Source organism: Symphodus melops, assembly GCF_947650265.1.
Source record: "Symphodus melops genome assembly, chromosome: 17".
NCBI lineage: Eukaryota > Metazoa > Chordata > Actinopteri > Labriformes > Labridae > Symphodus > Symphodus melops.
The window spans coordinates 5,593,579-5,608,800 of NC_136707.1; the positions used below are offsets into that span (position 1 = coordinate 5,593,579).

General features: G+C 40.4%; 1 protein-coding gene across 2 annotated transcripts; it reads right to left on the reverse strand.

Moving 5' to 3' along the window:
• Window positions 1–787: 787 nt before the first annotated feature.
• Window positions 788–12,790, reverse strand: prpsap2 (phosphoribosyl pyrophosphate synthetase-associated protein 2). 2 transcript variants are annotated; one of them, XM_079365886.1, is made up of 11 exons: window positions 12,354–12,790; window positions 11,610–11,662; window positions 9,968–10,034; window positions 9,668–9,840; window positions 9,468–9,583; window positions 8,730–8,785; window positions 8,470–8,615; window positions 7,540–7,581; window positions 4,974–5,044; window positions 4,315–4,461; window positions 788–3,544 (listed from the first exon to the last, which is right to left on the reverse strand). In XM_079365886.1, the coding sequence occupies exons 1-11, from the start codon at window positions 12,434–12,436 to the stop codon at window positions 3,386–3,388; spliced, it is 1,113 nt and encodes a 370-aa protein (XP_079222012.1). In that variant the 5' UTR covers window positions 12,437–12,790; the 3' UTR covers window positions 788–3,385. The 2 variants fall into 2 exon arrangements, with proteins under 2 accessions (XP_079222012.1, XP_079222013.1); XM_079365887.1 differs by lacking the exon at window positions 7,540–7,581.
• Window positions 12,791–15,222: the final 2,432 nt, after the last annotated feature.

Below are 15,222 nucleotides of genomic sequence, written 5' to 3' on the forward strand. Positions count from 1 at the left end.
GGTGTATTGTTTTCCCCAGAATATGACGAGGAAGTGACCCGTTTATCGGATCTCTGGTTCCTCTTTGTAGCCTGTTAAAACCCACAGCCACCTCCACACTCGTCCGTTCAGCAGAGAAACGGACACACAGAAGAGGACCAAACTGTTTTCTAATGCTCAGGTGCGAACTAAATTTATCATTCTGGTTGAAGAACAGCTTTTAAGAATATAAAATCCTTGCTTTAAATATGACTGAAGCTTAACGGGTCATTTTGACAGGTGAAGATTCGACCGATGTTTGGTGTTCGTCCCTGCTCCTCGACTTGGTCGAAGCTCCTCAGAGCTGTCTGGAGACCTGAGAAGTTTTGAACAAGTATAGGATCTCTGACAGTCACGACAGACTTAAAATGCACTGTTAACATGTGTTTCTAATTGTGCATGGTTCTAGTCTATGACAAGATTGTGTAAATGTTAATTCTTCAACATGTATTGCCTTAAAATCTTGATTTAGTCTTCCAATTTTTGTTTTGTTTTCAAGTGTCAGGATACTAAACATGCATCTATTATTTTATAATACAAGACATACCTAAGATTATAAATGTATTGTGACTTCTTGTGTATAAACAGAATATCTACAGTTGTTTGAAGCCTTTACAGGGAGGTTTACATATGATGAGAAGTTAAATCATTTCAATTCAAAACTAAACGTGGACAGATTTGGAGACTCCAGTGCATTCACTGTGGATCAGAAAGTCATTCACTTCGACACAGTGACAGGATTCCTTGTGTGGTAGAGACAAGGCACAGAAAGAGGCAACTGTTTTATTTTCATTCACATCGACAAACGACACATAGAAGGGTGTAAGTCTCTGAACGGTTACATCCTCGACAAAGACACCCAGCAAAGGAACAGAGAAGACATCAGGAAACGCACTAACTGGGAGGAGGGGGGGGGGGGGGAACGACTCATTAACCTTTTACCAACACAACACCAACACATCAGGAGAAATCCAATGTTTAAGACGAGACAAAATAATGTCAAATAAAAGGACTGCTGATGTATGGAAGACGAGAATTTCAACATGTCAAACAGGAGCAAAAACATGAAAAAAAAAAAACCAATTGTGCATTGGCTTATTCAGTGAGTACATATCCCTGAGCAAAAGGCTCAATCAGCATAGACGTAAACCCCCCCCCCCCCCCCGAGCAACACTTTGACATTCACTAAGAGCAGAGCAAGGTCTCATTGAAGACCACTCTAAAGGTCTGACTGTACTTTTTTGTTGCCAATTTGCCAGAAAAAACCCCCAAAACAAACAAAACATTTTAAAGGACTGCTGCGCTATTTTATCTAATGTCTCATCTTTCTTCTTCATGGCAGCCGGCCATATCCAGTATCCTTTATAATGAACTCACTGAGCCTGGATCAATCAAAGTCCACTCACATGGTGCGTTCAGGTGCTGGTATACCACTCAGGAGTCTTTGTTAAGCACAATAAGAAATCCTTGTGTGGTTTAGTCAAACTCAAGAGGAGCCACAACTTTGAAAGCAGAAAGAGAACTAACTGCTACAAACTAACAGCATGAACTGCATGCTAACCTGGAGGTTAGTGTGCTGTTTGCACCTCACTAAAGCACGTCCTCGTCACGCCAAAAACATCATCAATTAGGTATTTCTGCTCCGAGTACGTTTAATAAGCTGGCACCAAGCTAAATCCACCTTCCATGTGTAGAAAATGTACCAGCAATGAAGCGTTACACTTTTTATGAAGCGACTCGGCCTTCAGACATCAATACGTGTGAGGTCATCAGTTACATTCAAACAAAATTTGAGCACAGCTAAGATGTCAGACTTTTTAAAAAAAGAGATTTTCACCATAAAAGAATATTTGTCCAACATTTGGAGACCTCTGCTTTGCAAAAAGACAGTCTGCTGACCTTCTGCACAGCTGGAACGCATACTACCATTCAGTTGTTGGACAGATGTTGAAGTTCATCTTTATGTTTTGTGTCTTACTGCTGTTATTTTTGACCTGAAAACTACTCAACACTGAATGCATGGGGGTCAAACTGAGACGTGCCTGTATTTGTCCAAACGTGAAGCAACACCAGACTTGTGAAAGGGCACGGTGTCTTAAACTGGAATGCACTTTCATCTGATGTTTTATGTCTATTATTTATGAAGCTTTACGTAGTTATATGAACATTTGTCCACTTGAGGGGTTTTTTTGCTTTTTTTTTTTGGTAAGCCGTGTTAGCTCGCTAGCCAGTTTTGCTATTAGATAGTCTGAAGAGCTGCAAAGCATTGTGGGATGCATGTAATCATCTCGTACACGTGCAGGAGTTTGTCATATTGACACGTCTGCATACTTCAAACTCAGTATAAATAATGTGAAAGTACAGTAAGGTAAATGTACAGTATACTGACACAGCGCTAAACTGTGTGTTTATGCTCAATCTACTGCTGGTATCAGACTTCCTGCAGACCGTGCAATGACAGCCGTCTCTTCCAAGAGTCTCAAAGTGAGCCTGAAGCGTAGCCTACAGAAACAGCGTGTACTAAAGGGGTGTCCTCGTCAAAATAAAAGCCTGATTATGAACACACTCTTAGTACCTCTTGACTTTTGATCTCACAGTGAAACCTGCCGAGCTCTTTAAATCTTGTTCTTTTTATTTTATGTCCTTCGTTGAAGTAAACTGATGCTTTGAGCTGCATCGTTTCAATACAATGAGCCCCATTGTTCTCGAGTTGCAGCAGGAATCTCCGCTGCAGGTTCCAAAACAAAAAACAGCAAGAGTTTAACTAAAGCTTTCATGTGGGCGAAGTACTACTGAGGATGACACAGAATATACAGTATATACTTTAATAAACGACAGTAAACAATAATGATCTCAAGTCCCACCAAACATTCCCATAATTGGTGCAAAAAAAGCTGGAAAAAAAAAAAAAAAAAAAAAAAAAGATTTTTCCAGTTATGTTAATGTTGTTCATACTAACGCATCCAGAAAAATGCAAAGAAAAGAGAGCAGGGCTGCACAACAGGGTTTAAGAGGGCCAGCAGAGCATCTTGAACATGTGTGCTAAAGCCAGCAGTCGCATTTTTAGGGACTCTCTTTTTCTCTTCTGCAGCTGAGGTTCAGTACACACTGTGTGTATGAGGTGCAGAAGTGTTATACAAAGCTGTTTTTAAAAAAATAATAAAAAAAATAAACATGAGATGTTAAAATTGGAGAATCGGTATTTTAAACAACTTTGGATAGTTCAGAGTTTCTTGAAATGAATGAGGACACATGTAATCCTTGTACACAAAGTCACGCTGCACATGATGTTACTGACAGAAAGCGCACCTGCTCTCTGACAACCCACCTCAGCCCTCTCTCTCTCTCTCTCTCTCTCTCTCTCTCTCTAGTCATCTGTGGTGATGTTGCGGAACAAGTAGGCCATGGACTCGCCGTTGTGGATGCGACGGATGGCTTCGGCCAAAATCATGCTGACGTCCACCGTCTTGATTTTGGGGCACTGGAGCTTCTGGACTTCATGTGGGACTGTGTTCGTCACCACCACCTGAGGGTGACACACAATCACAAGGAGGCGGTAAGAGTTTGGATTAAAAGTCCTGATGCTGCTCATCAAGACTTTAGAATGTTTACACTTTGCTTGATACAAAGTAAATGCACAAGTGTTTTAAACACAAGTCTGTAGATCTGACATGGCCTGGTGACTAACAGGGACAGCGAAGAATCTGTCATAAAAAAAAGAAAATAAAAAAAAAAAAGAAGACCACCTGTCATCACATAAAGAAATATGAAATAAATAACACCGACACATTTGATGAAACGTTTTTTATGCCTGATGGTGGATCGAGTTGGAAACCAGGGACGGAGAGTGTTGGGAATTAAAAGCGTGAAAGGAGCCACAGGTTGGATTCAAACCCAGGCCGCCTGCATGGAGGACTACAGACTCCATACATGAGGGGATCGCACTAACCACAATCGCTACCAGCACCCCATAAATTCAAATGTTTTTTTTTGTGAACCTTAGATAGTTAGAGGGAACTGAAAGTTGAAACTAGAAGTTTACAGAAATGCAACAAAAGTACACTAACAGCTTATTTCCTTCCCTTAAAAAAAGCCAGTAAGAGGAAGTTTTGTTTCAAATAAGTTCTTCAGTTACGTTTGTTATCACCTTTGACTTCCTCTGTAGCTTCTGTTTTGATATTTCTCACGTTTGAGACACAGACGTTTTTTTCATTCAACTGCCCGCGGCGACTTCAACACATTTGTTTGTTGCGATGTGAGAAAGACGCACGGGACGGACAACAACACGGTGCTCACCTCGTCAATGGCAGACTCCTCGATGAGACGTGGAGCGTCAGCAGACAGCAAGCCATGTGTGGCCATGATATATATTTTATAAGCTCCTCTCTCTTTCAGGATCTCCGCGGCTGCAACAAAGTCTCCGACATCATCGATAATGTCATCCTGAGGGAGAGAGAGAAGTTACAGCATCTGAACACAACACTTAAAGGTCACATATTGTGTTGAAGACACTTTACAATGGTCTTCAAAACACGAATATGTGTTACTTATCTGTCAACTAACCCCCCCCGGATATTGGAGGGAAGCACATCTTCTCTGTCTTTTGCCTGCTCCACTTTTCAGAAAATGTGTGCTCAAACAGGCCGTTTAGAGATTTGTCCCTTTGTGACATCACAACGAGCAGCAACCCCTCCCCCAGGTGGGTGACACTCCCACAGCTAGGCGTTTGTTCGGAGTCTGCCTTCTCACTGTAAACAATAGGGTCCAAGAGCCCGCCCCACCGAAGGCCTTCCAGAGAGGGGCGTGGTCAGACACAACTCGTTTACATTTAAAGCTACAGACGCATAAACAGCCTGAACGGCTGACGTGTCTGTTCAGTGTGCTGCTCTGATAATAGACTGGCGTTACTCAGGGAAAAACATTTGAACAGAAATGCCAAAAACAGGTCATCTTACCACGATGATGGCAATTCTCCCTCCAACGTCTCCGACTACAGTGATGGGAGGTTTCTCCTTGGCCATCATTACTGCAAAGACAGCAGAATTGATTACTTGTGGGAACACTCGAAGGAGGTTGTGTTCACTTAATTTCACCTGATTAAAAGCAGTAGATTGGGTAAAATGGGTTGAGAAAATGTTCTGCAATTTAGCCAAATGATATGGTTGTCATCTGGATTTGGTAAATTATTTTTTAGGGATTCTGCTGGTGTGAAAGTCTGCTTCATTCATTGAAAAATGCAATCAACGGTTGTAATAATTCCCTCCATTGTACCCCACCTACCCCTGACAGGAGATTATACTCAAATGCCAAACTTAGAATAGAGCACATGCCATGCAAAATCAAAGCACAGGGTTTTTCTGCCCAGGATACCCAATCAGAAGTAAAAAACAAAACAAAAAAACAGCCTGGACAGTGGACACAAACTACTTTCAAGCCCTCAGGCAACGTGGCAGCAGTCTGCACATGTTCCGTTATGCACCAGAATAATCAGACTTCACACGGGACGACAGTTGTCGACAAGCACTGATGAGGATTTCTTCATACACACTTGCCAAGTTCTGGGGTCGGTCATCAAGTCGAACATCACCGCTGCCGAGCACTACGTTTACATGCACGCAATAATCTGATTTACAACAGCTGCATTTCCCCCCCGATCAGAATCACAAACGAAACGAGATTTACTCAAATCTGGACCGTGTGATCTGTCATTTCAGCTCTTTTATGCCAGCTTTTGGTTCTTCATCAGGATTTTCTGTAAAATTACAGAGCACCAACTTCACATTGATGACAATTTTAAGCGGTTTTAGGGGATTCTGGGTGGTAAAATAAAAACGTTCATATTATAACTCCATTCAGGAGTATGAAATGTTTCATGAAAGTTCCTCGCAGGAGCTTTAAGTTTGTGTTGATTTTGCTGCCCCCTCTGGAACAAAGCGGTACCTTTGATCTCGTTCTGCACAAGAGCAAGTGCCAAAATATTTCAATCGGCTTTTTTTTTAAAAATGTGTCAACAGTCAGCGATTTCACTCGCTGTAAAGCTGCTTTAAAAAAAAAAAAAAAAAAAAAAAAAAGGTAGTTTTCTGTAGCCATGTGTTCATCGCCTCGTCTAACACCGACCCTACAGCGGCATTTATAGACATCAAAGAGACAACTTAGAAATAATCAATCATGCCGTTAATGTTCTTGTTTTTTGGAGCTCATGAAGAGGTTTCAATGTAACTATCAGTCGGTTTCATAACCAGCTAAAATCTCTGTACAGGATCTTTAATTACACATGGAAAAGAAAAACATTACAGGACTCTAGCCTAATAAAAATCAGGTTTTATGCTTTAAAATCCTTTTTACACAGAGCACCACTTTGTCAAATACTTTATATATTACAAAAGATTAAGATTCTCTACACAACGGGAGAAAACTAAATAAGAACGCAGCTGCCATTTTCAGTATCGTAGTGCATTTAAACGTAGACGTTCAAAAGGAGGGGATACGGAAACAATCAACTGACAAAACAATCAGCCAGCAAAGCCGCTGATTGTGAAGGAACACAGTAGAAAGAAGCAGAGAAGAGGAGGAGCATGCCTTTCAGAGCAATTTGCTGAATACCGCGAGAGGAACGGCATCAGAACACTTGGGAGAGTCACATTCACACTGTTCTCACTATGAAACCAAAAGACAGCAAAAAGCCATGTCGTTAGCAGTAAACATTCGGATCCAAAAACGTGTTCCAACTTGGGAGAATCTGCAACTGCAGTAGCTACCTTAGAAATGTTTGGTCAAGTTGATTTAAACTCAACATCATCCTCTGGTAGAGTTTCAAACTTTAACTGAAGGTTCGCAGAAGGCTAAATGCTACGCTAAATATGCTTTTAAGCATGATGTCTCGAGCAGCAACTTCGATTGAGTGCTGCCATTCATAATCTTCTGTCATTACTTGTTAGATTGACAAGCATGCTTTTTGTTATTCTCATCACATGCAGTTATGACCAAATGTTGATCAGGTTTTGTTTTTCTGTTTGTTTGTTTGGGGGTTTTTTTTCAGAGCAGGTTTTAGATGGGTGCACCATGTGTTGATTGGCAAGATGAGTCCAGACATTGAACTGAAAAAAAATAAAACATGTTTGGCATGGTTCTGGTTTTTGATTCATGGATTAAAATAAAAATCAGAACACAACAAAACAAAGAGCGGTTTGGACGTCTTGTAAAACTAGCGGTCTGGAATCTTAGAAAGGTGCATTAAAGTAAAGAGCTGGTCATTTCGAGTAAAATATGACTAGCACATTTTAACACTTGGGAAAGCTGCATTTCGGCTAATTGTTCCAGACAAGTGTGGAAACCAACAGGAGCGTTTGGAGTGCATTTTGTCCCCAGCTTCCTCTCCTGAATCCAGACTGGATTGTTTCACAAGACGCGACGCAAACCTGTTGTTGTTCTTTTCTTCGCATGCATGTAATTGAGGAGCCATTTGATAAGAAGAGGAATCATTTTGATGAAGTCAGATGTGAGTCAGGTTTACGGTCGTACTTGGGAGCTCTATGCCAGGGAACGGAGCTTGTTGTTTGCCTGCTATTACCAACAAATAAACACCACGTTAACACAAAATGCACAAATATTTGACATGACAAACACATGATGCCAAGACTTGGAAAATCCTCTCGCTGGTTAGAAACACATCAAGATAAAAAAAAAAGAGCGATCACAGCAAAAGCTTACAGATGTTTAGCGATGAAGCTATTTGAGAGTTACTTTAAAAAGGAGGATTTTTTAAGTCAAGGGTGATAGTAGAAACACAAGAAAGAATAGAGATTAATTTATAAAATAATAAAGTGAATACGGGATATAAATACTTTTGGAGTCATTTGCCAATGATACACTTCTTTGATATTTTCTCATTAAGCTGGCCTTACCAGGAAGTACCTTTAAAAGTATGTGAAGAAAAAAAAAAACGAGATGCCAGAGTCATGTTAGAATATATCAGCAGATGAAGAAAATGAGAGATTCAATGATGTGATACATAAGCACCCCACTCTGTCAGTGAGGTGGATGATGCAGCGAGTGTCGACGTTTCTGTGAAGGTTAAAACATGCACGTAACACACACGCACAAACACACACACACGCACACACACACGCAAAAAAAATCAGCTTCCCCAAGGATGCTTGATGGTGTGAGTGAGAAACAGCTAGAATCCTCAGACAGGTTAGCACGAAGAAGAGTTGTGTTAGGATGTGGGCGGGGCTTATATCGTGGACTGCTGTGAAGTAGTTGAGCTGGCAGAAGGAATAACAATAAGGACTTTCCTGCTTATTTGGACCATGGTTTAAAAAAATAAAATAAAATAAAAAGCAACAGAGACATGTTTGCAGAGGAGGTTAAACATAGACTGACAAATCTGCAAAGAAAAAAAGGTGGACAGCTGTGTTAGCTCCGTAAACATGTGTTTGGTTTTCTTACGAGGCAGCTCCAGGCCCGTGTGTCCCGTGGTGTTGCGCACACACGGTGGAGAGTGTCGTCCGTCGGCCATGTCCGACTCTGAACACTGAGCCTCGCCGTGAATCACAGCCAGACCCAAACGCAGGCGCTCTGCATACGACTGGGCCCTAGAAGACGATTCAGAGAGTCAGTATGACATTATGACAGTGTCAGTGACGGTGTTGAAGACAAACTGCAGGTCTTACTGCTGTTGTACAGTCAGCGGCGCCTGATGCATTTACCTCTTAGCTGCTGATGGAGACTTCGCCACAATGATGGCATTTCTGTAATCAGGAATCTGACAAGACGAGAAGACACAAACAAGATGTGAGAAAGTTTCCATCCGCTTAATTGTTGGGAATAGTTGTACACAGATAACGAGAGATGTTGTGATGATACTTTTCTTTTTATTCTATACATCCTCTTGAGAATTAGCCGATACTGATACATCTCTGATATTCAACTCAAAGAACTTTGTTTGTTCGGGAGGTCACTTGTGTTAAAGCAGCAGTGCAAACAAGAAAAAGCCGGACAGACTAAAAATGAAAAGTATAACAAAGTACGAGTGCAGCTTTAAAATATCACCAGGGTGAGATCTGTATCTGTGACTGACAGGAAGTGGCTGTATATGGGTTGTGTAGCGGGTGTGGGGTGTCTGAGACTATTTTTTTTTTAATCCTCTATCAGGACTTCTGCGATATATGCTGACAGTGTCATCTTTTTTTTTTTTTTTTTTGATTATGATGATGAAAAAAAAATGTCTGACTTTGACTGACATCACAGCGAGCAGAGCACTGCTGGTTTGTTTTTAAGGTCACATGATCACTTCTGTGAAACCAGTTGGGGTCATTTCTCAGGAAGCTTCAAGAAAACACAAATCAGATCGGTGCTTTAACCGGGGAACTCAAGGGTTAAAGCAACTCAATTCTCCTCCGGTTATACTTCAACACACACGGGAGACGTCTGAATGGAAACATCACCTCTTCTTGGATGTACTGGATCAAAAACGGAGAGGCACGCAAGTTGTCAACAGGAAAGCAGAAGAAGCCTTGGATCTCCTTCTGATGCAAGTCCATGGTGATGATGTGCGTTAACCCTTTGGAGGCAAGAGACAGAGCCGTCGGTGGGTTTTAAACACGTAACTAAAGAGAGGCTAACACTACTTTGTTCCTCCCCGTACCTGCTTTAGCGAGCATCGACGCTAACAACTTGCTCACAATCGAGCCTCTCTTCCTCATCTTGCACTGCTTGCTGTAGGGGAAGTAGGGAATGACGCCGATGATGTTCTTGGCACAGGACGTCTTGAGGGCGTAGGCCATGACCAGCAGCTCCATGATGGCTGTGTTGACATCTCTGCTTGTCAAACAAAAGGTTCAACGAGTGGCACGTATCATTTCACAACACGTGTTCCTGTAGCAACAAAACAAAAAAAAACCCAAACGAACAAACAAAAACAAAAACAAAAACTCTCTGCACTCACCGTGGAATGGTCTGGATGATGAAGATGGTCTGTCCACGCACTGATTCTTTCACGTCCACTCTGGTTTCTGTTATAAAAAAAATAATAATTAGGTTGAATGGGATTGATGTGGCGAGGCGGAGTTTTCTTCTGATGACACATTCTGCTTTATCCTGCATTTTAGCTGTCGTGTTGTATGGGACTGTTAACTGTAATGGCACAAAATTGTCTATTTTGTCTGTTAAACTTTGTTTTTGTTGTAAGCACTTGTCATACGGCGACAGATTATGTTGTTGGCGTATTTACAAGTATAAAGTCGTATTGATCAAAGTGCAGCGTCGTAATTAAATCTATTCATTAAGTTAATCACATCTTCTCGTGCACACTTCATTCTCATTCAAAGGAAGAATGTCACTTTTTCATCCACTAGGTGTCGCCCTTGAGAAGCAGCACTAAAACAAACTGCTGTTTTTGACGCCCCGCTCTCCTCTCCACACGCGTTCCCACAAAGGGCGGCATAAGTAAGAACACGCCGCATTTCAGCGCAAGCTGTGGACAAAATTGTTTTGTGTTTGGGCTACAAATTGTGCAGTGAGTAAGTGATTCTTCTTTTCTCTATTACCTGACTGAAACAGCTTTATAGGAGGCCGTCCATGTAAACACAGCCCGACAAAGGTAAAGCTCGAGTTTATTAAGAGAGGAGTTGGATTCTGAAGCCAGACTTTTGTTGAGAGCCAGCGATGTAAACAATATGGCTCGGCCTTCTTTTCATACCAGGCTTTAAATACTCCACAAGACTCCAAAAATAAACCCGACGTCTTTGCTCGTCTTGTCAAGATAAAAAGACATCCAGTCAAAATGTTTTGTTTTTCCAGCGTTACAAGAAAAACGTCCGACGTGTTTGTTTAGACTCACCCTGCAGGGTTTGTAGAAAGCAACGTGCAGAGATGCTGACTCGTATTTAGATGAGTACATATTTAACAGGCCTGAAGCCAGCCTGATTCAATAATTACATTTTGCTGTGGTGGGTTTCTTTCTTCGGAGCATCTAAAAACAGGTCCTGATTCCTAATTAATCCCAAATAGCAGAAGTGCCTTTATTTGTTTTCTCCTGACTGACTTCATCTGATTTATTTCCTCCCTCGTCCCTTATTCCTCAACAAAACGACCTCATCTAAAAGTCGCCACAAACCTGATCTGAAGGTAGCCAAAAACTTCCCCTGACTGGCCAAATGTTTTTTTTGTGTTCGATACAAGCCAGACAGTTTGTTGCCAGGTGCTTCTATTTATCGAGTAGCCCCAAGTTCAATTAACAATCCAGCCACGCTGCACACATACTGTATCTACCAGCTGCTTTTGTTGGTTCCAATATACTTTGTATGTTTTCCACCTGAGCTCAAAAAAAGAGTTTCAAAACTGAAGACAAATCCAAGAATCATTTCAGAACACGATGAGATCTCCTTTGGAAGTGAAAGGGAGACGAGGTCAAGATTTGTTATCTGGAGGCAAAGGAGAGAAGCTAGAGACGTAAGCCATCGTCTCATTAAGCTTCCACGTGGACCTCAGAGTTGTCTAGGACAAATGAATGAAACCTCTTTAAGATGTCTTTTTTCGAAAATGATTTCCCTCTGGGTTGTCATTCAAAGCCGTGACTTTCTCCTTACCTCGGTTTGATTCCTGAAAGACCACAGACTTCCCAAGTTCAACTCCGAGCCGTCTGCGAAACAGGAGAAGAAAATACCATCAGGATCAATGTTATCATGGGTGAGGGATTTACTTCCCTTACACACTTATATGACCCACCATTCATTAATTAATTCATATTTGACCATTGAAAACCAGCTTTAAACACATAACACCAATCCTAAAAAAAAAAAACTTAATTGGCTTCCAATTCACTACAGAATTGAATTCAATATATTACATCTGGTTTACAAAGTATGGCATGAAATGACACCTGAATATCTCTGAGCTGCTCACTAACTACAGTCCAATAATAAGAGCCCTCAGATCAGCAGGTACGGTGCTGTAGAACTTACCAAAAAGTGGTGAAGGTGCATTATGGAATAAACTAGCTGCTGATCTGAGGTCTGTAGAAAATCTAAGTTCTTTTGTGGTCTGAAAACATGACTTTTCTCTCATGCCTTTGGCTGCTAATGTATCTTTCTCTGTCGTGTTTATTATTTTTAATGAGTTTGTATTGTGTTTATCTTTTTCTTCTGTCAAGCATTACATTTACATTTGTATAAAATGTGCTCTACATATAAAAATTGGATTGAATTTAACATCCCTCGCTGCTCAGTATAACCTTGTGGAAAAAAAGCACCATATGTTTGACGCAGTTCTAAAAGTCCTTGTGGTTCCCACAATGAATGAAATGTATGACAGAGACAAAACATTGCTCTTACTCTGTTATCTTCTTAGCCAGTTCTGTGCAAGCTGCGGAGGAGTTTGCGGAAAAAACTCGGTAACCACTCTTGGCGACGTTCATCCTTTCACTGCCGCTGGTTTATCTGCGACCACAGGAACTGAGAGTTTGCGCACCTTTTGTCAGCTCGATGCAGCTTCTTTTTTTTATGCCGCTTTTCCACTCGTGACGATGTTAGCTAGCAATATATCCCTGCTAACTAGTCTGCTAGGTGAGCGAGTTACACCAACATGTAGCACATGTCCTGAAGGAACTTAGCTAAAGCTCGGCTGCAAAACAAAGACCAATAACAGGATATATTGTGCGTGTTATTCAGAATAAGAGGCAAACACCTGTCCTACAAGTAGCACTGCAGCCTTACTGTTCACTCTTTGTTTCTTCTTCGTTGGTGTTGATTGAGGCTCATTATCGCCCTCAGCCGTGCTGGAGGAGCTGAGTACTGTCACCATTTTAAATACCATCAAAATGTGCAAACAATTCTGAATACTTGAAGCTTTTGAAGTCATATTCCTGTGTTTCTTTTCAATCTTTTTTTTATTTTTTTTTATTTTCATGGTTAATCTTGTCTGTGCTTGTTCATTGTTTTTTAAGTGATTTTTAACATTTCTATTTAAATGCTTCCTTTTCCCTTTGTTATGACAGCTCCTATGTGAAGTACTTTGAATTGCCTTGTTGCTAAATGTGTGGTATTAATAAGCTTATTATATTATATTACTAAGACTTGACTCGACAAGATTACCAATTCTAAGTTTCACTTCTATTGAGCCTGTGCAAACTCAATGAGCACTTGTGTGTGTAATTGTGTGTCAGAGCATTAAAGAGGCCTCAGTGACTTACTGTATAAAGGTGCAGATTGATCGTTTCATAGCATTTTGCTTATTTAGTCAGTTTTACTGAACACTTTGTATTGCAGTAAAAATGTATATTACTTTTGTTAACTATTTGTATCTGTGCACTGTTTTCTTTATGGTGTTTCTAAATCACTACAGGAATTTCTGAGTTTTGCTGCATACTATATAAAATAGGTAACATTTGTGTTACGCATGTATAGGCTTTCTGTAAATACTATTTTGGGACCAAAAAACCCTACACTTCCATTTGAATGGATTTAAATATGTAACGTGCCTCAGTAAGAAGAAACAGGAACGCCTTTAATGGTTGTTATAGCCTACATTTTGCATCAGTGTTTATTTTATGCTCTGTGAGACATAAGAACACCGTTTAATAGCTGTACGTGTTGTTTCTTTGGAATTAATCCGTTTTGAGGTGAGAAGACAGAACATGGTTTTACTGTGGGGATTTCTGACGAAGAAGAAAACATTTATCTGTATAATTTTGAACATCAGAGCCATGCTGGGGGGGGAACCTAAAAAAATACATATTTATTTATTAATTTTGTTAGTTTGGCCACTATATCAACCTTCTAATTCATCTCTGTACCAAATCTTACATAAGCCCAAGGAGAATTTGAGAGCCTGAGTTTCCGTCCTGTATATAGCTTGAGAATTGTGATTTATAGTTTGTTTGTTTCTTTGAATGATGATTTGCCATTTATTAACCTGTGCTGACAAGCTCTAAGATGGAGTAGCTAGCTGTGTAGTTTTTATTCTCCTCTATCCCCTGCATGGCTGCAAAACTCTTGTAATAGCTCCATAGCAAATAATGATTAATGGTATTTTAATGTTTGCATTTAAATATAGTATTTTCCTCTGACATCTGGCCAGAATGGATAACTCAGATACTGCAATACAGCTGTGTTTCAGGTCATCAGTCATTTAGGGAATGGGACCATTGTTCTCATTTCACTGCTTCCCAATAATGTACACCTGCCATTTCACCTGATATTCCTAAAAGAACATTCTTTTGCATTTAGTTCTTGATAGAGGGGGCTTATAAAAATGAACTTTTCCCACATTTCTCGGATTTTAAGCACATAGTTAAATTAAAAGCATAATTACTCTAAGCATCCACTAGATGTCATTGCTCATTAGGCCCTCATCTTAAGTAAAAATCATACAAACTAAGACCATGAGATCTCTGATCCTCTGAGGTGAATATGTTTAAGATGACGAATTCATGATAAACATTGATTCATACAGGCCTATATATAAACTCAAGTCTGGACATGCTTCTTGGTGTGTGGACAGCAGAAACGATCATAAATCATTTGTGTGCTGCGACATCAGTCAATATATGAGCAGAGATGGCTGATCTTTAATCATTGACTGAATCTCATCGACGTTATGATCCATGACACCCTGTACTGAAACAGTTATTTTCATATATTTCAACTTGCGTGAGAACCATAAAATACAATGAGTAACTTGAGTTGAGAATATCTTTGACGCTGATTGAAATGTTGATCGGGAGGTTGAAAATCAGCTTTCAGACACAGCAGTCCTGGATATATGACAAGTGTCAACTCAGGCAACACTTTTTTTGAACCATCTTGATTACAAGGGCTCTGTCAATGTTTGACATGGGTATGCAGTTGTTGTCAGCTTTACAGTACCCTGCAACTTTGTGCAAAGGTAATAAATTCCCTCCACTCATAGCTTTTTATAGCATTTTGAAAGGCTGCTCCCATGTTTGCTCACACCGGACAGTTTTATGCCAAGGTTCATGGCTAATTGTTTGTGTTTGACATGCTTAAAGTGAAATAAATGTCCACTGATACTCCAGTCTTTTGGGGAAAAAAGTGTTGTGTGTCCTTCTCTTAGGATTTGTGCATGTTATAAAACAGGAAAAGTAAAGCTAAATGGACTTAAAACTCTCTGACATGACCTTTATCTTGTTAGACACACAAATCAAAAGCAAATGACGCCTGCCCTATTTTTGATAGACGTCAT

Bases quoted from the DNA above. Each gene is read 5' to 3' on its own strand.
- prpsap2 (XM_079365886.1), bottom strand. From the start codon at position 12,436: ATGAACGTCGCCAAGAGTGGTTACCGAGTTTTTTCCGCAAACTCCTCC. The intron at 9,841-9,967 runs GTGAGTGCAGAG...TTTGACAAGCAG, and splicing joins ATCATCCAGACCATTCCACG to AGATGTCAACACAGCCATCA. The intron at 7,582-8,469 runs GTAAGAAAACCA...TGTTGGTAATAG, and splicing joins CACGGGCCTGGAGCTGCCTC to CAGGCAAACAACAAGCTCCG.